This window comes from Ceratosolen solmsi, unplaced genomic scaffold (assembly GCF_000503995.2).
Source record: "Ceratosolen solmsi marchali unplaced genomic scaffold, CerSol_1.0 scaffold11, whole genome shotgun sequence".
NCBI classification, from domain to species: domain Eukaryota; kingdom Metazoa; phylum Arthropoda; class Insecta; order Hymenoptera; family Agaonidae; genus Ceratosolen; species Ceratosolen solmsi.
In genome coordinates this window covers 10,365,443-10,391,608 of record NW_011948416.1, presented here as the reverse complement: position 1 = coordinate 10,391,608, position 26,166 = coordinate 10,365,443, and the positions used below count along the sequence as shown (strand labels likewise).

Sequence of the window (26,166 nt, the reverse complement as noted above, 5' to 3'; positions counted from 1 at the left end):
CTTTTTTCATTTACTTATCTTCGCGAGTACTTACAACCGGAAAAGAATATACCGTACTATTAAATTGTACTTGACTAAAATTTTCATTCAACGAAATACTCGATATATTACATTCGACTATTGTTTAATAAAATTAACGTCTATAAAATGATATATAATAATATCTTAAAGGCCGATCGAAGCAATTGGGGTTCGAATAAGAAAAAGTAAAGAAATAAATGCACAAATTGAATTGATCGACTAAAAGAAGATGAAAAGAAAAATTAATAAATAAATAAATAAATAATTTCTATTATATTATCGATTATTATATTTAAAGTAGCAATTTCTCGTACATACAACGCATTGTCAGTTTGGTTAATTTCACGTAATGACGTACTCCTCTCTCTCTCTCTCTCTCTCTCTCTCTCTCTCTCTCTCTCAAAATGGACAAACAGTATCCAGTATCAATCTTTCCCCTTGTTCTACTTATTATCGTGAAATCGCGCCATTAATATAACGATATTACAAAATGGCGAAGCCCGAGAAATGAAAAGTTCGCTATGATATGCCCCGTTAAAATCATCCTATAACAATCTTATTAAACTGATCGAAACAAAACATTGCCATCTGCTCACTCCATTATATATTTTCTTACTGTAGCTACAGCAGCGATGGGCCATTTTCCCATTTTCATTTAAAAAGCTGATAATTTCACTTTTACTGCTCGTACAGGCCGATACGAGACGACAGTAGAATAAAAGGAAAAAACACTGAAAGAAAGAAAAGGAGAGATAAATGGAAACGTCGAGGGAGTCGTCCCCGATCGCTTTTAATACAGAAGCGGCGACATTTTCGTTGCATTTATTTCCGTTCCATTAACTCGCGGGTGGGTCGGAAAAAATTCTCCTTCTGTCTTGTCTACCAATCTTTGCGAATTTCACGAGGGGAGAAAATAAGGGGGAAATGGGTTGAAAGGAGCAAACTGGATTAACGCGACGTTCGATTTTTCTTTCGGCGTATATTTAAACCAACCTCGAACTTATTTGTATTTTTCTCAAATTGCGAAGAGTAAAGCCATACGGATACGGAAAAGGAAAACTTTAAATATCTACGAATCAAGGCTGCTTTTTGCTACTTCAACTCCTTAATATTCAATATACTCTAATTTTAAGTAATTTAACTAATTAAGCCTAACAACCGGATTAAATAAAAACTAAAGTATTAAATAATTAAATTAAGTAATTTAAATTAAATAATTACGTTAAAATAAATTAATTGAGCGATAAGATTAAAATCAAATATGTAATTTAGAATGCCAATATATATTATTTAGTTTGATGTGTGTGTGTGTGTGTGTGTGTGTGTGTGTGTGTGTGTGTGTGTGTGTGAGTTTTCAACAATTAGTATAAACAAAAGTATAAAATCTAATAAGCACAAGTCGATCAAAATGTAAAATTATTTTAAAATACAAATGCATATGAGCATTTTTCGAAATAATATAAAGTAAAAATAGACAAACTTTTTCTACCAATGTAAATACTAACAGTAAAATAATAATTTCACAAAATAGAATTACATGCCAATATTTTTTTCTTTTAAACTACTCGCTTTGATATTAATACAAATGATACTCAATGAATAAATTATGTTAACTTGAATTTCTTATTTTAGAAAATTCAATCGAATAAAATTTTTGTTTTACGCTTAGGTATGTTTGTATTAAAGTGTAAGAAAGTCTAGTGTATTATTTTAAAAGTTTTCAAATTTTTAAGCCCAAAGTTACTATGTCACATATTACTCATGTTAAAGTATCCCATATTACTTGCACCTTACTAAAAAATTCAAACGCTCGTAACTCAGTCAAACTTTATCGAGGTATAAAATTCTGCATTATGCCCAGTATCATCACTATGCTTGGCGCAAAATAAAGTTAGAGATTATATTTCCTAACCGATTGTAAAATACCTTTAGACCATGATAATAAGTAATATTATGAAAATATAAAGCAAAATATAATCGAAAAGTCCAGATAGACGAGAAGACACAAACATTTATACCCTTTATAAACAATAATGGTCATTTATTTACATGCTTGAAGCTATAACTCATTATTTTGCAATTTTTAATTTAGTATTTTCAACTTTTTCTTTATACTTTCAGGATCGCTACAGATCACGGAATCAGATCCATCGGATCAAGGAAAGTACGAGTGCGTAGCGAGTAACTCCGTGGGCACGGAATACTCCAAATCAACGACCCTGTATGTTAAAAGTAAGTAAAAATCTTCCTTTCTCAACAATCATGAGCGTTGGATATTGTAAAAAGAGAGAGGGGACGCAACATAGCCCCGCTGAATCAAGATATTATTTTACGGTTCAAAATATAATATGCAACATTGTCTCAAAACCATGTGAATAAATGACAAATAATTAAATGTATAGTATTTGCAATTTTAAGAAAATTAAGAAAATTGGTGAGCAAATAAATTCAACAATATCAATTTGATTGCAATGGCAAATGTTGTATTTATTCAAGAAGAAGAAAAAAACATTGAGTACATATAATAATATTGATCCTTTTATTTAAAATTATTTATTTTCTTTTTTACCATTTGTAACCATTATTAGTATATTTTTATTTATTTATTAAATTTATTAAATACTTTCGAATATAATAAAGTTAATTAATTGAAACTGAAAAATTAGTATATGAAGAAATATTATTTCGTAAATTTTACCAATCTTTTCCGTACTTTTATACGCACTTTTCCTTATTAGTATTATTATAACATTTAACAAAATAAAATTTAAAAAAATAGTCAATACAAAAAATATATCAGTAGTAATTTCTTTTTTTGTTGTAAGTTTCATTGCTTAATATGATGTTTCTACGTAAATTTTAATGTCATTGGTATTGTTAACATATACCATTATCCAATATAATTATAATTTTAATATAATTACATTTTTAATCAATACTGAACAAATATCGTACGTGTATTCAATATTGGTAATATATTCTGTGAACTTTTGGTACAATTCTGCTTTTATCTTGAACTCTTTGATATTAATAATCTCCTATATTAATAAAATTATATATATATATATATATATATATATATATATATAATTTAAATTTTAATATTTATGAACTCGTAACTAAGATTATACTTTATCAGCAAAATATGAAAATAGATATTGCAGTTCTCTTTTGGTCTCGTAATAAACGATGATATAAATGTAAAAGAAATGATTAAATAACATATAACTATAAATACAGTTAGACAAGGACATCCATCTCTTGAGAATATGTAAAGTACCAGATCGTCAGAGTGTTTTTCCATTGTAGTAAAATAATATGATTGAAAGGAGTAACTTAGATTTGCTCTAATTATGGTAAATACTTTCGAGTTAATCCCAGAGATCCTAAAAAAGGTAATTCTGATAGGGCATATTTATTGATATTAATTATAGTATTATTCGTTTGTTTTTAAATAGTTATTAAATCCCTGTGAAAAATCATAAAATTTAAGAAAGTTTAAGGGTTAATTTTAGAGAAAATATTGTCAATTTGCCTAAATAGAAAATAAATTATGATAAATCGAAATTATTTAAAATGATAATGATAAGTTTATGATTTTAATATTTTCTACGCTGTAAAAATTGATAAAACTTTGTACGTTAAGAAATATAATTAAAGAAAAATCTTAATAAACTAAAGTTAAGAAACAATTATTTTCAAATTATTAGCTGTAATTTGAAGTGTAAAAAAGAAAAAAAATAAAACGATAAATTTTTTAAACGATTTCAGGTTTATAATTTATAATAATAGTGAGAAATAGGGTGGGGGGGCGTTATGATAGAGTTTTTAATATTCGTGCTCTTAAATCGGTAAAAACTTTTGTTAAAATACCAAAAAAAAAAAAAAAAAAAAAAAAATAGAAAGGAAAGAAAGATATCACGATTGAGGATGATATTAGTAGCAAAATATCACATAAATATTTAAACTATTTTAGGATAATGTGGGCTTTTATTAAAAGTAAATAAATTCATCGTTATTAATGAGCATTTTTCCTCGAAGTCGAAAATGAAATTGTAAAGGCATATTTTTTTTATTGATTTTCCTAAAGTCTTATGACTATACATTCCAACTGACAATCCGTTAACGCGAATTCGATGAAAACCCGCGAAACTCGATGACATCGCAGGTAATATAAAAAGAAAGAAAATTTGTCGGGGCCTTAAAAACTGCTGCGAGACGTGGCTCGTACGGGGCGTGAAGGGGAAGGGGAGAGAGGCAAAAACATTCTTTAACTCCCTCTCTTGAAACGACGAAAAATTTCCGTTTTCTCTCTAGTACGCAGAGTAGTGCCGCACTTCTCGATCCCACCGAACCCCGTGAACGAAGTGATGCTCGGCTCGTCGATAAACCTGACGTGCGTCGCCGTCGGCTCGCCAATGCCGTACGTCAAGTGGCGCAAGGAGCCGGCGACGGACCTTACACCCGACAACCAAATGCCTCCCGTCGGCAAAAACGTCCTCCAGCTGAAAAACATCCAAGAGTCGGCGAACTACACGTGCATCGCCCAGAGCGAGCTGGGGATCATCAACACAACCACCCTCGTAAAGGTTCATTGTGAGTGCCACAACTTCATTATCTCCCACACTCTTGAGCTTTTTTTCTTCTTTTTTTCACAATTTTCCCCTTCGTTATTTTTTATTGCGGTTATAAATGTAAATAAAAATTGTTTTAGCACATGTTGAAATGGCAGGCTAGGGTGTTGTAAAGTTTGATGCAAGACAATTTTAAGCTTAATATAAGAAAAAAAAGGATTTCGATTGTGCAGAAGAGGCAAGTAATTGTTAGAGAAAACGTCGTGTACATGAAATTGATAGATAATGTTTTGATCGAGTAGCTTTTATTTTAGCAATTTTAATGTTAGAATTTGTCTATCTTTTTTAATGTAAATTATTGGTTTTTTTGGAGATTGTCTCGTGCCAAATGTCTATGGAATAAATTTGATGCTTCATCAACATAAACTTTTACTAATCTTTACATTATGGTAAAATTGTTGTTAATTAACTGAAATAATTATGATATTGCAATTTCATCAATTTTACATTAACGTTATGTCGCACAATTTTGAACTACATTATATATATATATATATATATATATATATATCGCAAATTACTAAAGTGACAAATGTCATTAAAAAATAGCACAAATTATGATGTTTTTCAATGAATAAATGTATTGGGAACGCGGTTTATGAGGTCTGCTAGCATTGTCCGTTAATTTAATATTCCAACTTTGTAAATCAATACCTTAAACTACGAAATTGAATTAAGATATCGATATTTACCATGCAATGAGGAATATCGATTAAAAACATTTTATCAAATAAATGTCGGGAAACATTTTTAAAACGCTACATCGATTATTTATATAAAGAACTCCGTATGTTTACTTAAGAGTAGCGTATGTCAAAAAGCTACAAGTAAAATACAACATTAATAAATAATAAAGAGACATGACAAATAAGTGTGCAAACGATAAGATGTAAGCTTAGAAAATGTTTTTATCGCGAATGAATTTTTTGTAAGTAAATGTCAAAGAATTAACGCTTGCGACTTGCGAATAATAATAATCCATCAAAATGACATTAATTAAAATATTAATGAAAGATCATTGAAAGATAATTAGCGATCTTTACTAAACGTAGGCGTGTCACGTTTGTCCACCAACATCTCTTTCGATAAGAGGGTTTCGATAAAACATTTTTCTGAAATCTATAAACGGCAATTTTACAATTTACGCGGTTTTGTGCTCTTATCCCGTGGGAGACGTTTCCCCGCCTCGCATACGTGCGCCTTGAATATTCCATTATTACGTTCAGCGAATACTTGCCTCTAAAATACACAAACTGCACGATACCTTCTGCGGAATAAAATCATATCGCATTTCGACCTCTCGACTCGAGTCGAGTCTAGTCGAGTCGAGTAAAAGCATCAGGCCATAATCATGGCTAAGGATGTGTCAAAGGCCGAGCAGCCCCATGATAGTCCAGCGATTGCCATAGGACAATAATTTTATCGTATCCGTAGCTCTGCCACTCGCACCCGAGAGCGTGCAGGTATCCGAGATAACGGCTACCTCGGTGAAGCTGTCCTGGTCATACAAGGGTCCGGATGAGCTCGCCTACTATGTCATACAGCATAAGCCCAAGCACGCGAATCATGCCTACGCCGAGATATCGGGGATCACGACGATGTATTACCAGGTGCGGAACCTCAGCCCCTATACCGAATACGAGTTCTTCGTCATCGCGGTGAACGACATTGGACGCGGACCACCAAGTACCCCGGTGCTTGTCACCACCGGTGAAACGAGTCAGTATTCTTGGCTATATTGGCCTAATTGTTCTATTTATATTCTAATGTATTATCGTCCCGACTCTCTATACATATACATATATATATATATATATATATATATATATATATATATATATATATATATATATATAAATATACATCAGTAACTTTTCATGAAGAAAAAAAATGTTTTGTGGCCTCGGTTTTAAGGGTCTTGGACAATGAAAACGTAGACGTAAAGTCTGTTTTATTATGCCGAGATTGGACCGACAAAGACACGACTTAATACAACTAATCGAATTGATTAAATCGGGGCAAATATTTCTACATTGTTGAATCATTTTTCAATGTATTCTCGGCATTTTCTTATTAAATGTGTAACGGTAAAAGAGTCATCATTTATTCTCGGGAAATACGAAAATTCTTAATCCACATACATACGAACGTGCAATTGCTACGAAACATTTTTTCATAAATTGATATATTTATATTTATAATGATTAATTTTTTATAAAGAAACATTTAAAATTTTCATATTTCAGCCAATACTAGTAAATCGAGAATTCAGTGTAGAGAGATGAAAATTACTGAAAATATATAAAATGAATAAAATATATAAAATATATTTTATTTAATAAAATTTAATTAATAAAATATATAAAATATATAAAATGTGAAAATATATAAACCATAATTATTAATCTGCATTAATTTCATAGGCATAGATACCTAATGGTCATATAAATTTTCCATAAGAATATCAAATGTCTAAATTCCATAATTGAATTTTTTTATTATTGAAATTACGTGGAAAAGTGATAAAATTATTAATACAGACATTTTCTTCTTTCAATTTAGCGAGAGACGGAGGGGGGGCGGTGGGAGAGCGAGAAATTTTCACAAATATATAAGAACGCAATATGAGATAAAATCTACATATCGATATTATCGATAATATTATTTCTTGTTTATTTATTTATTTTTTCTTCTCTTTTATCTTATTATAATGAATCTTAATAACTGTATTACCCATTGAATTCTCGATCGAATGGTCAAATATGTAATTATGACTCGAAATATATTTGCTAATTGACATGCGCAACAGCTTAATACACGATGTTAAAGAGAGAAAAAAAAATACTATAAAACATCGTCGTCTCCGGCTTTGCAAATTACTCACGATCGACGCGAAAACTGAAACGAGTCGTAAGGACAAAATGAATTTTATTTTTGCACCTAGTTAGTATTTTTGCACAAGAAAATTATAAATACATGTTTTTGAGACGGTTTTTTGAGGAAAATATTTTGTACTTTTTTCATGCCGTCAATCGCGGATCCGTTCGATACATGTAAGTGACATACAAAAAGCATTTTTGTAGAAAAAGCACTTTTTTCACTTTTTCTCCCCTTTTACTGTTTTTCTCTATCACTCTTTCACTCTATCTAGTTATATACTGTCTTTTATCGATTCTTGTCTTGTCTATCATTTGCACTCGTGTACTATTTGGCAAATCAAGAATAATAATAATAATAATAATAAAAATAATAATAATAATAATAATAATAATAATATGTTTTCGTATCGTCAACTTTCCAAATAATTACCGACAGTATCAATTATACCATTTCCTTCTCGACTCTTAGATCACATTGAACCGATCGCACTGTGAAAGTATGAAATTATATTAACGCCAAATAATGGATTTGTTCGATTAATTGAATTATCATTTTGTTATTGTCGTTAGCATTGTCGATTAACGAAGTGTAGGGATCGCAAGAGCCCAGCATATAATTTCTGTGTGCATTATGCATTATAAATAAGCCGTAAATTATATTTTGAATAATAAAGCATTTAAAATTAATGTCCATTGTTTGGCCAAATAACGATGCACTTACGAGTTACAACTTTGTCTGTATTCGATTGAAATGGCTATAAATAAAATTTAGGCAGCCACTTCGATGAAAGAGATGAAAAATGTAAAACTTCTCACAATGCTACTACGCCCATGCAAATAGAAACGAAGAAGCGCAATAAAGATACGTCACGTTCGTTTTTGTTTTCATGAGCACTTAAAATGCACTACAGCCGAGTGAATCATAAATAATCAATTGACCTTTTCTCTATAGCGGAATCAACAAATGGAGGCACCAGTAAGTCAAAATCACGTATTAAGAGTGACGTAGTGATTTTATTTATTTTGTTCACTACACAAAGAATAATGTCAGATAGGAAGAATTTTCTTTTACGAATAAATTTAATAAACTCTTGCGAATCATTGAAATCTTTATTATGCATTTGCCTGTAGAATGGAAATAATTCAAATCGGCATTACGAGAGCCGCGATTTATAATGAACTCCTATCAGACTATTTGCAATATCTTAGATTAAATCGTATGTGTGCGCGCGTGCTCGTGTTAGCGTGTGCGTGCGCGCATGAGGGTGTGTGTATGTGTGGCACAATGTAGTTTTATCGAACACCAAAAACAAAAAACAACAACAGCAACAACAACAACAACAACAACAAATTTTTAAGTTTCATTAATTCACCTTGTCGCATAACTCACCTATCACATTACTTTCGTATCCCAAATTTTGGAGTTTATTTTTAAGTTTTGCTCTTAACAGTAATAGTACTTTTTAGTTAAACTAACTGTATTGCCATCTTATTAACCATATTAAATTTTGCATTAGATCAGTCAGTATTAGTAAGAATGATCGTTTTGACGTAATCGAGGGAGCCGACTAAACAATTGCCGTTTCTTTTTGTTTACAGGACCAGGTAGCGCGCCTCGTCGTGTTCAGGTTCGAGCGTTAAGCTCGAGCACAATGGTTATACAATGGGACGAGCCAGAGACTCCAAACGGTCAGGTTACGGTGAGTACTGTTAATCGATTATTATCCAACGATTCCTAGATCATTAAAAAACGATGGGCTACTTCAAGTTATCGCTCGTGCAGCTCACGTCGACATAGCGACGATAATGATTTTTTTCTTTCGTTCATTCGATCGATTCATTGATGTCGAATTCACTATCCACCTTAATCCAAATTAATTAATTTTGCCAACTCGAAGGCGAAGGACGCTTATTTTCATTGAGAAGGGGGGACACAGACACACACGCGCGCACACACACTTACACATCTCTCTCTCTCTCTCTCTCTCTCTCTCTCTCTCTCTCTCTTCCTTTGATTTCTAATGTCTGAAAGTTACAAGATTTACTCCCACGACCAGTACTCGTATAACTTTTCGACGTTAATTCCGTAACGAGCGCTTTATAAAAACTCGGAGGAAGAGTTTTAAATATGTTAATCCTTAATTTTAATAAAACCGAAGCCGCAATTTCCAATGAATCCACGAGATTATAAAGCGCGAGCGCTTTGCAGCTATTTTCAAGAGATTTAGTTTACAAAATAATAACCACTGCATACAAGTTGTATATAAAATTTCGGTATCGCAAGTACGGTCTTGGCCATAATTAAAAAGACAAAACAGAAGCAAAAACGAAAAGATATGCTCGAAGAAAGTTTTGCAAATGAAATTAATAACCGTAATTTGCAAGCTCGCGCGAGCCAATATTGTAATTTCAATGCATTCTAAAATTATGTGTATTTTTCATTAATCCGAGGGCGCGGTTCAACGTTTGCCCAACAAAATAATTAAGAATAGCTTTAATTATTTTCTTTCGTCGCTTTTAATTTTCAAAGCGTACCTTTAATCACTAGACCCATCAGGGCTCCTCGGTCTAATTAATCGGCCACTATTTTCACAACCTAATTTACATTTGCACAAACTTGTAAACGCGCGTCTTGAAGTGTCGGGTAGATTCCGCGCCTTTACAAACCCGAACCGCAACATACTGTAACATTATATAACGCTCGCACGCTAAATTTATTCATAAGCACGTTAAATTACGACCTCGTTACATCGGCTCGGAGTGCTCAAGCACAAACAACTTTAGAAAATTAAAAAGCAACATTTGCCGAAGAGCGCGATACGTCATTGGCGATAAATGTCGCGAGCACGCGATATGAGCGATTTCGCCAACGAGTAATAAGCCGCTCCACGACTAATCAGCTTTTCTTACGTCCCGCCTCCACAATAAACCAGGGCTACAAGGTATACTACCCGACGAATCCGGGCCAGCCGATGTCCAGCTGGCAGTTCCAGACCGTCGATAACAACCAGCTGACGACGATCTCCGACCTCACCTCCCACGCGATCTACACAATCCACGTGCAGGCGCTGACGAGCGTCGGCCCCGGGCCCCTCAGTGCCCCCGTCCAGATAAAGACGCAGCAGGGTGTGCCGAGCCACCCCCAGATGCTCACCGCCGTCGACATCGGCGAGACGAAGGTCACACTCAAGTGGAACAAGCCCGACCACAGCGCCGAGAATATTCTCAGCTACGAGCTCTATTGGAACGACACTTACGCGAAGGTGCGTCAACCTCTGGGTGCCTCATCCTCAACCTCCTGCTCCTCCTCCTCCTCCTCCTCCTCCTCCTCCTCCTCCTCCTCCTCGATCGTTAGTCTTAGGGATATCGCGAGCAGCGGGTGCATGACATCGGAGACGAATAAAGTCCCGTGATAACTCGGACGTAACGGAATTCCTCGCCGTTTGGCAATATTAGCCCTTCAAAAATAAATTTAGCTCGACTTAACGATATCAACATCATGCTCGTATTATAAATAAATTAAGAATACAACATTCCGCTCGCTTTAACATTACAAACAAACAAACAAAAAAAAAACGAAAACAAAAAAACCGAGTCGGCGTCTTTCATCGGTTTTTCTGAGAACGGAAATTTTTTAACTTTTTTTAACTCCTCGGAAGTGCCTTATGATTGCATTCGAGTGAAATATCATACGATCACCGGGAAATGAGAGCGCGAGCGTAATTTCATTTCTATATTCATTTAGAAAGGTGCGCGCCGGTGGGAGAAAAGAGCCTGTGTCCGATATGATAGGAATCACACAGCGAACGCGTTAAGATTTAAAAAAACTTAGTACTGGGAATTACCACTGCCAATACAGCTATTAGTGAAAAAAAAAATAAAAAATAAAAAATACATTTAGAAACTCCGCGATATGAATGCGTATTCGTGATCCCCGACCTACGAGTATTATCCCGGAGTAAGGTGGACTTGAGGCGCGCCTCAAACCCAACCGAGTCGCCTTCCACGAGAACCAATCGGACCAGGGCCGACCGTGCCTCTTGCGCCAATCGAACGCAATTGCAATGTCGTAACAGTAATTGAATAAACAATGTCGTGCTCCACTTCGCAGGAGATGCACCACCGCAAGATCCCGGTGACGGAGAACTACACTCTGACGAACCTCTACCCGAATACGCTGTACTACGTGTGGCTGGCAGCGCGAGGCCAGCGGGGCGAGGGCACGACAACCATACCACTTCCGGTTCGCACGAAGCAGTACGGTAAGCAAAAGCCGGCCGAGAGGCCAGGGCGGGCGTCCCCGATCCCCGTGGGCGGGGGTCCCGGTCACCCGCCGGCCACTGCAGGTAGGACAATGAGCCTCGATGGCCACGAGGTCGCTCCACCACTGCTTCTGCTATAATCCAACTCCACACACGTAATAACGTAGTTATTGAGTACTCCGCTATGCAATAGTACCTTGCTACGTGTACCTCTTTGCGGGCGGGTCACGATGGCGCGGGTGGGTGGGGCGGGCGTTGAGGGGGTAAGGGGATAGGGAGGTGGGGGTGGGGGGTATTTGGGGCGGGACGCTGACCAAGGCAAGGTACCGACGATAAGACTTGATCTTTATCAGTTGCGTGAGAGTCTCTTTACAGAAGAGTCCACCAGAGCACAATCTGTGGCCTTTCTTTCTAACGTGTGGGAGAGTGAGAATGACTGCATGCTTTTGCAAACGACAAAGCCGTTTTTGGATGCCACTTTATTATATATATATTTATATATATATTTATACATACCAACATACTATACATATCAAAATTGCACCAAGCACTGCATCAATATCTATATGTGTGTGTGTGCATTTTGGGCACCTCTTATTTAAATTAATAAAAAGAACCTTACTCTTTCTTCTATTTTTTTAAATAAACTATTTTAGTTCTTTTTATACCTTATCTCTATCTATTTATCTAACTATATATCTGTCTATATAACTACCAACCTCGCCTATCAAACTATTTATCTACCTCTCTAACCAATCGACCACCTCTCCCTCCCTCCCGCCCTCTGATTCTCTCTCTTTCTCTCTCTCTCTCTCTCTCTCTCTCTCTCTCTCTCGTTCTCGCTTAGTCTCAGATTTTTCATTGAATGATTATTTTCGTCAAAATTTCTTTAGCGATAAGCCGTAAAACTATTGATTCCTCGTCAAGACTTCAAACTAATGAGCAAGTGTTAACGAGCATCATACCGACTTATGGCTTACCGTCGTTCTTTTTTTTTTTTTTATTGTTTGGAGGATTAAAGTATAACTTGCTCGAGGTTCGATTCGAACGTGCAGAAATATTTACAATTTTAAATATAAAGACAAGCGCGTCCTGTAAACATTCGTCCATCTTCATCATTAAACGCCACTCGGACACGGAAAACTGAAAAACTCACTTCAATGCAGATATCTTAATATTATTTTTAATTTTTCCTCTTGCTTAATCGTGTCGCGATTAAAACTTTATATTAGATATTTGTTTCAATTTGCCATATCCATAAATCATATAATGCCATCACTCCCGATGAATTAACACTCGATGTAATAAATAGTGGTAAAAGTAGCTAATGTTCGTCGTGAAGGTAATTGAAAAGTTAGTCGATTTTTCCGATTTTAATATAAAATATATATATATAAATATATACAGCTCGAAGGATATACAATCTTCCGACTAATATCTAATGAAAATCGTTGAGCGGCAAAAATAATCGACAAAGTCTAAAAGGCATGGGATATTTATGTAAATACGAACTTTCGCCGACTGAGCAGTATAACAAAAATAATTCACTCACATTAATTTACATATATTTCAACTAGTCGCGTCTATCGTAATATAAACGAGTATTATCGCGAGGGCGAGTGAAGCGATTAAAGTTATTAAAAGCAAATAGCCTACTGTTTGATACAACCGATAAATCATTTTAAAATGAAGCGAAGCTCGCGAACGCCAACCAAGATCCCCATCAGCCTCGTAAAAGTTCAATGAGATTCATTTGGACGGATCAGCTCGATTGGCAAAAACGAAAACTCACGTGCCCGCGCTCCAAGGCTCGACGGTAAATATTTACCGAGGCTGGTTATACTTTAAGTTCTCCCACTTGAGCACCTCGCTTTGGGCCCCCCCCCTCTCTCTATCTCTCTCTCTCTCTCTCTCGAGGACTATCTATCTATCTCCCTTACGCTCGATCCTTCCAATCCTTCGTTTCATCCCCCCTCCGACCCCCTAGCCCTCGGATGTCCTCCTATAATCGAGTGTTATACAGTCCCGGGTGCCCCGCCTCGCAATGTGAGCGGCCACCCGAGCAGCCCGACCTCCATTCTGGTCAAGTGGGAGCCGCCTCCGGTCGAACGGTCCAACGGCCACATCGTATACTACAAGCTGCACTACGTCGAGAGCGGACGCTCGGATTCCGAGTCTACCATTATAACTCTCAACAACACGAGATTCGTGTTGGACGAGCTGAAAAAGTGGACCGACTACAGGATATGGGTCGTAGCGGGGACGAGCGTCGGCGACGGTCCCCCAAGTTACCCCATAACTGTCCGCACTCACGAAGACGGTATGTATCCCTGAGTTTATATGCCGCGCAATTCACTCTCTATCTCTCTCTCTCTCTATCTATCTATCTATCTATCTATCTATCTATCTGTCTCTCTATCTGTTACTCCCTCTCTCTCTCTCTCTATATATATATATATATATATGTTACTCTCTCTCTCTCTCTATCTCTATCTCTCTCTATCTCTCTCTATCTCTCTCTCTCTCTCTATCTCTCTCTCTCTCTCTCTCTCTCTCTCTCTCTCTCTCTCTCTCTCTCTCTCTCTATCTCTCTCTCTCTCTCTATCTATCTCTATCTCTCTATCTCTCTATCTCGTTGTGCGTGGATCGCACCAGTGATCTGTCAACTTTTCTCGGACGGCTCTGCTCTCAACTGGGAGTCCAAGACGGTTATACGCGACATCGGCAAATTCTCGACTCCGGAATTTCCCGCGAGTGTGGTGGCGCGTTTTTAGCGAATTCGCAGCTCGCGCGATACGATTCTGCATCCATAAGTCCCGTCGGAATTCCTTGAATAATGCGAGGATTACCATGCAGGACATTAATGTAACTGCAGCGTCTCCCTCGATTGGCAAATTAAGTCTCTCGAGTCTCGGGTCTCTGCTGTTTCGAGGATCGCGCCGGCTAGATTTAATGTTGTTGAGGCATTAATTCGATCATACGTATTATGCGGACTGTGAGATATTCGAAAGGTAATGGAATCTAATCTAATAGTAGATTATTCGCCGACTTTAATTCTCGAAATGGGGAATAAATAAACTTTCGACAAACTGAAAATCCATTAATATTTCATTGATAAAGGCGAGGTTAAGTGCCTTCGCTATTGGTTTGGTTTTTAAATTTTGAATTTGCGAACGTTGCTGACGCTCGAGTTGACGTGAGTCTCGTTATATTTTTTTAAAGGGGCAGCCGAATTTCTGATTTCCAGATGAGACAGAGTCACCGTTATCCAATAATATTGAGTATAATTTGTGTAATAAAAGAGCCAAAAATATAAAAGTCCGCCAAAAATCCCATTATTGTTGTTATATGCGCGATTTTTAAAATGCGAAAAACGTTATAGCCAGTACCAACTGTAACGACTTATTAATCAAATCTGCACTTTCGATTTCAGATTACGAATAAACATGTATTCAACACCTTTCTTCCTTTCAAACTTCATAACTCAAATGACCGAAACTCTCCTAACTTTAAGTTCAATTCACTTTGTCTCGATTCTTACATTTACTTTGTGGAATTTTTTATGTTCTTTTTCTTCCTTTTATATCCTTTTCTTTTTTTTTTTCTTTTTTTTTTTTTTTTTTTTTTTTTTTTTTTTTTTTTTGTTTATTTTTATATTTAAAAAATATATATACATTTCTTTCGTACTATACGTCATTTATTTGTCGTCTGGATTCCTATTAGAAGATTAAAAATACATTTTACTCGAGTAAGCAGAGTACTATTTCAAAAATATCGTCGTCAAGGATTTGTAAAATAAATTATTTCTTTTTTTTTTCTTAATTTTTTACCAGCGCAAATATTTTTGAGCGTTGGATTATCAATATATTTTTTCTTTTTTCTAAAATTTATTCTACTGGATCTTTTGTGCTTTTAATGTTTCGAAACGAGTATCTTTTCAATTTATAAATAAACAAAAAAGAAACAAACAAAAAAAAAACAAAAAAAAAAACGTTGGCCTAACATCTTTTGGCTGGAAAGATTTTATATTTTTGGAATTTTTTGCGACGAAAAGATGAATCGATATCCCAGAAATTTTTTGACTTCTTCAAAAGAAATAGAATACTTTTTTGCAGGTTTCATGCAGCCACGGATTTTTTGGTCGCTGATAATGATTTTTTGAATTCAGCGATTAACGAATTTATGAAAATGCAATTTTTTTGATCAAATTTTTCAGGACTTAATAATGAAATTTTTAATACTAATCATTTTCTCTTGTTAATATTATTGAAATATTGCTAATTTAAATATGTATATTATGAGTAGTAGTAGTATTATTAGTAATAATAATCATAATAATAACAAAATGATGATAATGATGATGATGGTGATAATGATGATTATTATTATTATTATGATGATGATGATGATGATGATGATGATGATGATGATGATAATAATGATGATAATGATGATAAAAATAATAACCATAATAATGATAATATTAATATTAATATTAATATTAGTCGACTCTCTCTCTTTTTAATACAAAAAATTGTATATACTAATTTATGATTACATAAACAAAGGCAATAATTTTTACACGCTTACTTACTAATCAATAACATTTTCATATTGAACTCACAAATTTTTTTCTTCCCCTTTTTTTAATGCATTTACAGGAGGATGATCCAGGTTTTGAAAATAAAAATCAACTAATTAAGACTTAATACTTACGCTTTATACAAAACTATATCGTAATAAACGTACTCATTATATAATCTATGTTTTTTTTTCTCTCAATCTATCATTCACGTGGTTTTCGTAAAATTCATCTCTTTTCAATCTATATATTTTTCTAATAATTTAGTTTCACTTCTATGCCACGTGTAATTAAATACTAGAAAATTAAAACACGGGCTGTCTATCTTGAATTTTCAATTTCCATTGAGAAAGTGGCGGTGATTTTTGTATGATTTGTTTTTCTTTCCTTTTGGCTAAAGATAGAAGGAAAGAACAAATTTACTTTCGCCAATTCATACATATTATATATGAAATGAAAACGCATTAAATACGTAAATATTTATTTTGAAAGCGTTAATTTTTTTTTTTTTTTTTTTTTTTTTTTTTATAACGAAAGAAAGACAGCCCGAGTATATAAGTATTATATATCTTAATTCTTCATCTGCTTATATTTACATAACGCAATACACACAATTGTCAACAAAATAATTTTCACACGCACGCACAAATACACGCACGCACCCACACCAACACACGCACACACGCACACACATTTATATTACACATAATTATCTTAAAGCATTTGGATCTCTTTTTTTTATTATATATACTATATTTTACTATATAATACTATATATATATATGTATATATATATATATATATATATATATATATATATTTCTCTATATTCCTCAGATAAGGCTCTCTTCTGTCTTCTTTAGTTAAGATTTAGTTTCTATCGTTTGCACATGTTTAGAGCATGCTTAATTTGTTTGTTTAATTATATCCATCGGTCCACCATTATCCAATATTTACGGATAAATTAAAATGTCGTCCTTAACTCCTTTTTATCCTAAGAATTTCTATTAATCCTCCCGGCGAACTGTTATTGCCAAAGCTCTACCGAGTCTACGCTTAAATCATATCCCAACATCGCGTCTTACCTTGCTTTAAGACTCTTCGTAATTACCATCGACTATTACCACCACCGCAGCTACGCCACACTTCACGAAATAAATAATAATCTATCCTTCGACTCGCTAAGCTAATCATACATTACAGTATTACATGGATTTTTCAAGGGGGATAACCAAACAAACAAACAAACAAGCAAACAAACAATCAAATAACTTTATAAGAATTAAAAGGCGAAAGCAATTTATTTTTCAATTTGTTAAAACATTGTGGCTTACGTGTACGAATTTTAATTAAATTGAAAATAATATTTTTAATCCGTAATATAAAAAATTGCACATTTGCCTGCTCTTAGTGTAAATTAAAAGTTGCCTATATCGAAGGTATTTTCTTGCTGATAGACTCAAAAGTTGCCATTAATTTCAAATTCGATATTCGAGCGCCCGCTTAAGCTCTTTTATAATGACGCTATCCAATGGCCGTTTTCATAATTAAGATAATTACAAAGTTTAATGTAGGATTATTAGGGAGCGAAACCATATACAAGCGATGAATTATGAATTATCAGCCCCCAACGAAATTTCACTCCGGGAAGCTTCCATGCGAAATCTCGCCTTACCATTATTTAAAATTGCAATTGAAACCAGCAAGGCATTTAATAATTGCACGCTCGTAATCTATTAGCCCCGTACACACATAAGCTAATTCAACTTTGGCGGAAATCAAAGCAAAATATTATTAGCAGATTCGAGCTGAGCGCCCACCTCCAATCCCCACGCCTCGGTTAATTTAGAATTCATGAGCATCGCTCGTGGCTCAATCTTCAAGGAATAAGCTAACGAGGACTTTCAAAAACTTTAATACGCTTTCTTCCATTAAAGGAAAAGTTTTCAAAATCCGTTCCACGTTAACTCTAAGCGCCTAACAATACGCGCGCATCACTCACTTTGACGAAATAATGAATTTAACGGGGAGGTAAAATGTCGAACGAGGCGCGCACCTGCATTTCTATGTAACGAAATACATCTCCGCTGTCTCTCTTCTTCCCTGCATAAGGCTAATCCGATATACACGCACGCGCGCGCACACGCACACGCACACGCGCACGCACACGCGCACACACACGCACACGCGCACACATCCTTATCATGGCCTTTTTTCCCGAACGACGAATGCGTAGACTCGGCATCGGGGCATAATGGCACACACGACTAGCGCACATGAATTTATATAGTCGACTCACGAGTGAAAGCACCACCGCTAAAAGCACCTTCGCATTACTAGTCTTTAATGCGTATATATCGTGTAAGCTCGCACTTTGTGAAGCACCAAGCCAATTGCTACTGTAATACTATCAAGTACTTATTAACATTCGTGTTGTACTGCACAAGCGTATGCACATATATATATATATATATTTATTTATTTATACGTAGTATACATATGCATACATATACGTACATAAATACGTAAGAAGTACGTGGGCGTATATGTGTAAATTTGTTTTCCTTCTTTCTGTTTTTCTTTTTTTTTTTTTTTTTTTTTTTTTTTTTTTTTTTTAATCATGATCTAATGACTCGCCGTTTATCATTGCACTAACTAACTAATGTATTTATGCCACGTGTGCTCGATGAAGAAATAATTCAATGAATCGAAGAGTTTCTTTTACGGACTTTGACTTAACCGCACTTTGACCACGCATAATAGATATATATATTCTTTATTTGCGTATATGAATGTATGTATGCAAATGTATATTGACATTGATATTTCACGTTCTCGGGCACTTTGGCACCGCACGCGTGTGCATCGGCGAGCCGACGCGCCGACGGTTCATTGGCCCGCTCGTCCTCCCTACGGGATTCAATGAAGTTACGTTAACGATTACGATAATGGCCACGACAATGATAATGACGATAATATAAGAACAACGGCAAAAATGACGACTATCGCGATTAACGAAGCACCGATTAACGCAGTACGACATTATACATACCCCCTGACCGGTCAATTTGACGAACAATGTTCGTCGCAGGAACCCGAGTCACGCCGCGTTATCTAAGTCTATGTTGCGCGAATAATTTATGAAAGAAGCTTTTCGGCGCGCAAATTATGAGTTCCATGCACTCCTTATGCGAAATTCATATTTACTTTGGAAATAAATTCTGCGTTCGAAAGAACATAACCGCCGTTTCTAAATAAACTAGCGAGATTTCTAAAACTACTCAGGACAAATGTCGAGCATTCGAGGATATATGCGCGAAAATTCGTAGCGCCGGCTCACCTTTTACTTTTGCACAAATATCTATATTCAAAATCACGTGCATAAAAAATGAAGATGAAGTGAAAAAAAGGAAAAAAAGAAAGAAAAATGTATATCTATGTATAAGAGCACGTATTTCTCGATATCTCTTCACCAACACTCACGCACATATTTGTGAAAACTTTACGTAAAGTCTATACTTATATAGATCGCACCAACGTCTCGTGTCAAGCACAACAACAACAACAAAATAAATAAATAAATAAAAACAGAATCAGCACCAAATGTATATAAAAGCACCCTTACATATATGTAGAAGGAAAAATAAAGATATGCAGCACAGCAGCACCTACCGACTGCACTCGAGTATGCACTTTTGTGAGTGAGACGCGCGCATCCGTTCTGATCTCGGCATGAAAAATCTTTGAAGGATTGGGATTGGGAAATAAGGATATAGTCTCGACTTCAGAACGGACTCGCCTAAAACCGAATGTGAAAGCAAAAGTGTTTGGGTATTTGTCTGTTTGTTTGTGCGTGCGTGCGTGCATGCGTACGTGCGTATGCGTGTGCCTGTGAGTACTTTCATGCGTGCGGGTGGGATGTTTATTGAGACGAGTGTGATGTGGATTCCATCGGGATACGAAAATTGACAACAACGTGAAAAAGTTATGAGTGTTTGTACTGATGCATATACAGTGCAACGATAGAAAAAGTACGAAGAAAAAGTGGTTTCGAATTTACCAAGCACGCGGATTTGTATGACTACTCCATTTATATATATGTGTGTGTGCGCGCGCGTGTGTGTGCGTGCGTGCGTGTGCGCGTGCGTGCGTGCGTGCGTGCGTGCGTGCGTGCGTGCGTGTGGATGGGTGTGGGTGTGTGTGTGTGTGTGTGTGTGGCTGTGTGTTTAAACATGTGTGCATTCTACCTCGTCGTCGGTAAGCAAGATGGGTCAGGTCTTGTTTTAATTTAATTTAATTTTTTTTTTCACCTTGTCTTTCACCTTAATCGCGGCTTGTACATCTTGCTAGTCCGAGTGTAACTTCAATAATCCAGTAGGTATTTTCAAGAATTTTACAAACAAAATAATACGAGAATAGGGATTTGGCCACTAATGCAAAGTGTTTTTCGAAAACAGTGCTAATGAATTCTCGCAAAAGTATTAGGAGTAACAAATTAATTATGCAAATTTTAATAGGACTGCCATTATTAGAATTAATGTAATTTATGCTATCTAATCGACAAAATAAAAGACTTGCAGTTTCAATTTAAATTAATGTAAGTCAAAGAATACGATGATTGATGGATAATACAAGAATAAAAAATGTAGATGTATTAACGTCGTGATAATAATCATAATAATAATAAGAAGAAGAAGAAGTATAATAATAATAATAATAATAATAATAATAATAATAATAATAATAATAATAACAGTGATAATGACAATAACAATAGTGGTAATAAGTAATCAAGTCATTGTTATTATTATTATTATAGTAGGAAGATGTTGCATTTAGTTATTCGGAATACATTTACGTGAAAGGAGCAATCGGTTTTTGCTACAATATTAGAGTATCGAATTCGTCATTTGTTAAATACATTAACGACGATCGCCGCATAATATACAAAAGTTTCGTATCCGTGAAGTGAAGTGAAATAATTATACACGGGAGGCCTTTCTTTTTTAAATAATCACTTCACATTATAGTCTCGCAGTAGTCTACAAAATCCATGTAAGACTATGTTAAAGTTGCTTCTAGTCGTCTTCTTCTTCTTCTTCATAATCTATTCTTCTCTCTCTCTCTCTCTCTCTCTCTCTCTCTCTCTATTATTTCTCGGTTTTTTGTATTAAGCGCTTAAAATCCATTATCCATCAATATTATCGGCTGGCTATAACGATAATTTTCAAAAAGTAAGGTAGAAAGGATGGGGGGGGGGTGGACTAGATCGAAGAGACGAGCAGAAACCGTAAGAGGAAGAAGAGGGAATGCGAACCGGCGACGAGGTGTTCCATGTTCGAAGGAATATCGCAGCGACAAAGGGACTTAGTCTCATTCTCATTTGAATACCAATAGAAATGTAGCGTGAGTCGCTTTCTGTATTCTTCAAATGCGCGAGTGAATTGCGTTCGAGTTATTGTGGGTTAGAGATGTCGACTAGTGACACTAACAAGGGGATGTTTTGTGGGTGGCAAGTTTCTTGATCGTATTCGTGGAATTTCAAAGGAAGTTGGTTAGGAAGAAATTCGATACGGCAATTTACTACGCTGAGCTCGCGTCAAATAAGGCATTGATAATGCCGAAAAGTGTTTATTAATCTACATTAATTAATGTGAAAAAAGCGCGATAATTGTGCTAATTCGTGGATGGGCTTTCAGTGCAATAAAATGGATCGCCGAAATTTGTCACGACATCAAAACCTTTTTTAGGCGTATTAATAATTTACTTAATCGTCGATATCGTTATGAGGAACTCGCGGCAACGTACATCAGTCGTCATGTTTATAGAAAACATTATCATTATTATTATTTAAGAAGCGTATCTAATGAAACTTTTTATGTGTAATTTCTTGCATGAGTAACGTCACATTTGTATACGCGAAGTCGTCAACGTTGATTGAAAAAAAGAAAAACACGTTTTTCTTTCCATGATTAAGTTCATAAATAATTAAACAGATCTGATCAATGGAACTATCAGTCAACTTTTTATGAAGAGTAATAAATTTGATAAGCTTTTCAGTTTTACATTCCTTGGATACAAAGTATATTATACATTTTAAACCGCATGCGTATTACGTAATACATAATCTTCTCAAACCTTGAGTCAGTTTCTCGATGTAATGTTTACGTTATTTTTTATGTTCTTTTTTTTTTCTTCATTATACATATATATATTTATATATACTAAGCTCCTTCATAATCTTAAATCTGTAAATAAACTGTATATTTTGCAGTGCATAGTAGGCTATAGAAAGCTGTTCCCTTCTTCATATATTGACACGACACATTTTTCTCTCTTTAAAAAGCAACTTTTCATGAATTTTTTACTATATTCCCTCATCGAGAAATAAGTAAAAAATCGCGATTGCGTGTGTGCGAGTATGCGAAAGTGAAGGGAACGAGATTTTTTATCATTTTTTTTTTTTTTTTTTTTTTTTTTTTTTTTTTTTTTTTTTTTTTTTTTTTTTATATCAGTACGCATGTCTACTTAATATTTTCGTACTCGTTACATTGTAAGTTTTTGCGACGACACTTTTTTGACGATTATACAAATGTTTGCGCTTTTTCGGAATATTCGACAAAAATTATTGTTGTTATTTTCTTGTATATTTTTTATTTTTATTCTATTTTCTTCCTTTTATTTTGTTTTATTCTAAAGTAATAGAAGAATCATCGAAGGCACGAATAAAGTGACACAAATACGAATTATAAATAGGAAAAGCCGATAAATATGCCGATCGACGGTAGTCCCTGTATTAGCTATCCCATATCATTTCTTCAATTATGGTTTTCGTAATTTTCCTTCCTATAAATCATTTCATAGAATGTCTCGTATTGCTAGGGTGTACTTCGTCTCGCAGATTATCATAATTGATTCGCTTCGTTCAACAATGAGAAGATTGTATTGCTGAAAAATTTCGCTCATTCCAAAAACTTTCTCCACTGTCTTATGATACAATAAGATACCTTGGCGATACGAGACAGGTGGACATGAGTTTATTTAGTAATATTTTTCATTCTTGGAGTAGTGATTGCGCATGCCATACTAAAAAAATATATATATATTCTCACGTCTCCCGCCTCTCCATGACCGGAACCGAGGACCAAACGAATTTATTCTTATAATTATATGCTATATAATAATAATAATAATAATAATAATAATAATAATAATAATAATAATAAAAATAACAATAATGCTGATGATGATGATGATAATAATAATAAAAATAATAATAATAATAATAATAATAATATGATCGGAATATCATACATTTTTTTCGTCAAATTCGGCGAGAGTTTCGTCAATACGTACGAATGCGAGTAGAAAAGGATTTTTCTCATTATTTCAATACTTTGCTTCATTTAAATTTCCATTTATATTTCACGAACTTACATATGTGTCCAAGTGAAAATAGGCGAGCAAATGCTATTACGGCGAAAACATGAGTCTTGACGAGTCGATCATACCCATAAAATAGTAAATTAATAAAAGAGAGATTAGAGGGTCACTTTAACTATAATTATTATTATAATAAAGAAAATAGTGTGTATCATTAAAGTCATGGCCAACCTGATTATAGTAGATGCCAGAATTATTTACATTAAAAAAAAATACCGTATATAAAAAATCTTTACTATTGTTAGATTACGAAACAATTTTTTTTTTTATATAACACACACATACTGCGTGAAAGTATTTTAACAAAAATTTTGACGAGATTTTTTTTTTTTTTTCAAATTTTTTGGCGACTTTTGCCGGCGCAGCTGATGAAAGTGAGTATTCACCTCCAAAACTCGAAAGAGTTGAGCCAAAGATTTTTCCGTCTCTCTGTTCGTCTGTGAATTTTTATTATTTTTTTTTCTCGTTTTTGTATGTCACATTTTTTGACAATCGGTTAGAAATTTTTTTCTTGTTTTGTCTTTTTATAAAAGGACTGCCTTTTTGCATCTTAGATTTTTTTAATTATTTAAATTCAGCGCATTGCGTCTCCGGAGAAATTCTAATCCAACTGTTCTTTTTTCCAAATGGAAATTATTTTTATAAATGCTCGACGGTGCTTATTTCATCTAAAAAATTTTATTTCACTTGTCAGAAAATTCTTTCGTTCTCTTTTTGTCCTTTATTTCTTGTTTTTATTTTTTTTTATTTTTTTTTTTTTTTTTTTTTCGCTCTTTCTTTTAGTACGTCAAGTACACATTTTTTTCATGAACGCACGACAAAAAGTGATTCATATGACAGAGCGATACACGCGAGCGTCGAATAATAATTTTTCGTTTACGCCCTTTTCTTTCTTTCTTTTTTTCCCATTCTTTTTTTCCCTTTCTTTTTTTTTTTTTTTTTTGTAATATGCGTTTATACATACATCCGCGAAATTCGTGACCATTAAGTAGATGCAGATCTGGACAGCAGTAAATAACTGAAAAAATATGCATCTTTGATTTTTCATAAAATCCCAGTGTACATTGTTTATATTACGAGCACTAATTGAGCTGCATTGGTTAACTAGATACTTAATCCTCTAATACTTTCAATTCTTTCGTATTATTGACTTAAACTTAGTCTTCGTTAAAAGGAATATGCTTACGTAATGCTTTGATTATCCTAGAAAATATTGCTTAACCCTGTTAAGCTTGTTTATATGTTAATTTCCGACTTTATCGAGTTGAGCGTATTCGAGCAATAATACTACAAACGATGTCTTAAATTCGAGTATTATTTTTTAGAATTTCGCACGTAAGATTGAGTTTGTACAATCGTAGCTGTATAACCTAATAGATGAGTAATTAGCTTTTAATTGTGACCTAATTGCATCTCGAATTGAGTTATTCACTTCCAACGGAACAAGGAAGTCTACTTTGCAGAGGTTTTTCACTTGCTTCTTGGAATCCGCCCGTTCGCCACGCCTAATAAAATTTAATGAAATTCTCAAAATAACAGAGACTCTAAACATATTTTTTCAATGCTTTAGTACTGTCCAATTCTGAGTAGTCTATGTGCTTATCTGAAAAATTAATGCAGCGTATTTATCACGAGTATTCTCGCATTACGTAGGCTAGTCTTGTCTTTATTTTTGCATATACATATATTTATATATGAGTAAAATGTCCCTTCATTTTTATTATTTGTGCGTTTAAGTATATAACCTTTATTTTCTTGCGTTATTATTCCAATAAACAAAGTTTATCATGCTTATAATAGTTGCGAACGTGTTTTCGTTTTAAATGGATTGTCCATGAGGTACTAAAATATATAATTTGTAAATTCTTGTAATTATATTTTGATGATATTAATTGATACATTAATAATATAAATAGTGCTTTTGTAAAAAAACGCTAAAACCGAATACTCTTAAGTGCACTTCATGTTACAACAGCTTTTGCAAGCACACGCTAATTTCCATCTCCTCCAAGTTTAATAATAAACAGTATTTTCGTTGTGTGATGTGTCACACTCAAGTCAACTAACGTTAATTATTAATTCAAAACAAATAATAACGTAAAATGATAATTTCTTCGTTGAATAATATTCATATCTTGCTCATTCTCTATCTATTTGTCTATATTTATCTCTCTCTCTCTCTCTCTCTCTCTCTCTCTCTCTCTCTCTCTTACTCTTAATCTGTCTACCTACCTACCTACCTACCTACTTACCAACCTATCTACTTATCTATTTATTTATCTACCTATCAGTCACTCTTCTCTCTCTCTCTCTCTCTCTCTCATATATACACACACACTCTCTCT

The 26,166-nt window shown here is 34.4% G+C and overlaps 1 protein-coding gene across 1 annotated transcript in view; it reads left to right on the top strand.

The window, feature by feature from the left end:
* Lar (tyrosine-protein phosphatase Lar) overlaps positions 1-26,166 on the top strand; it is a 187,645-nt gene that overhangs the window by 145,013 nt on the left and 16,466 nt on the right. The window contains 8 exon segments of the mRNA XM_011495886.1: positions 2,143-2,253; positions 4,339-4,617; positions 6,090-6,374; positions 8,505-8,510; positions 9,134-9,234; positions 10,468-10,797; positions 11,646-11,796; positions 13,820-14,116. Of these exon segments, the coding sequence (XP_011494188.1) occupies positions 2,143-2,253; positions 4,339-4,617; positions 6,090-6,374; positions 8,505-8,510; positions 9,134-9,234; positions 10,468-10,797; positions 11,646-11,796; positions 13,820-14,116 (1,560 nt within the window).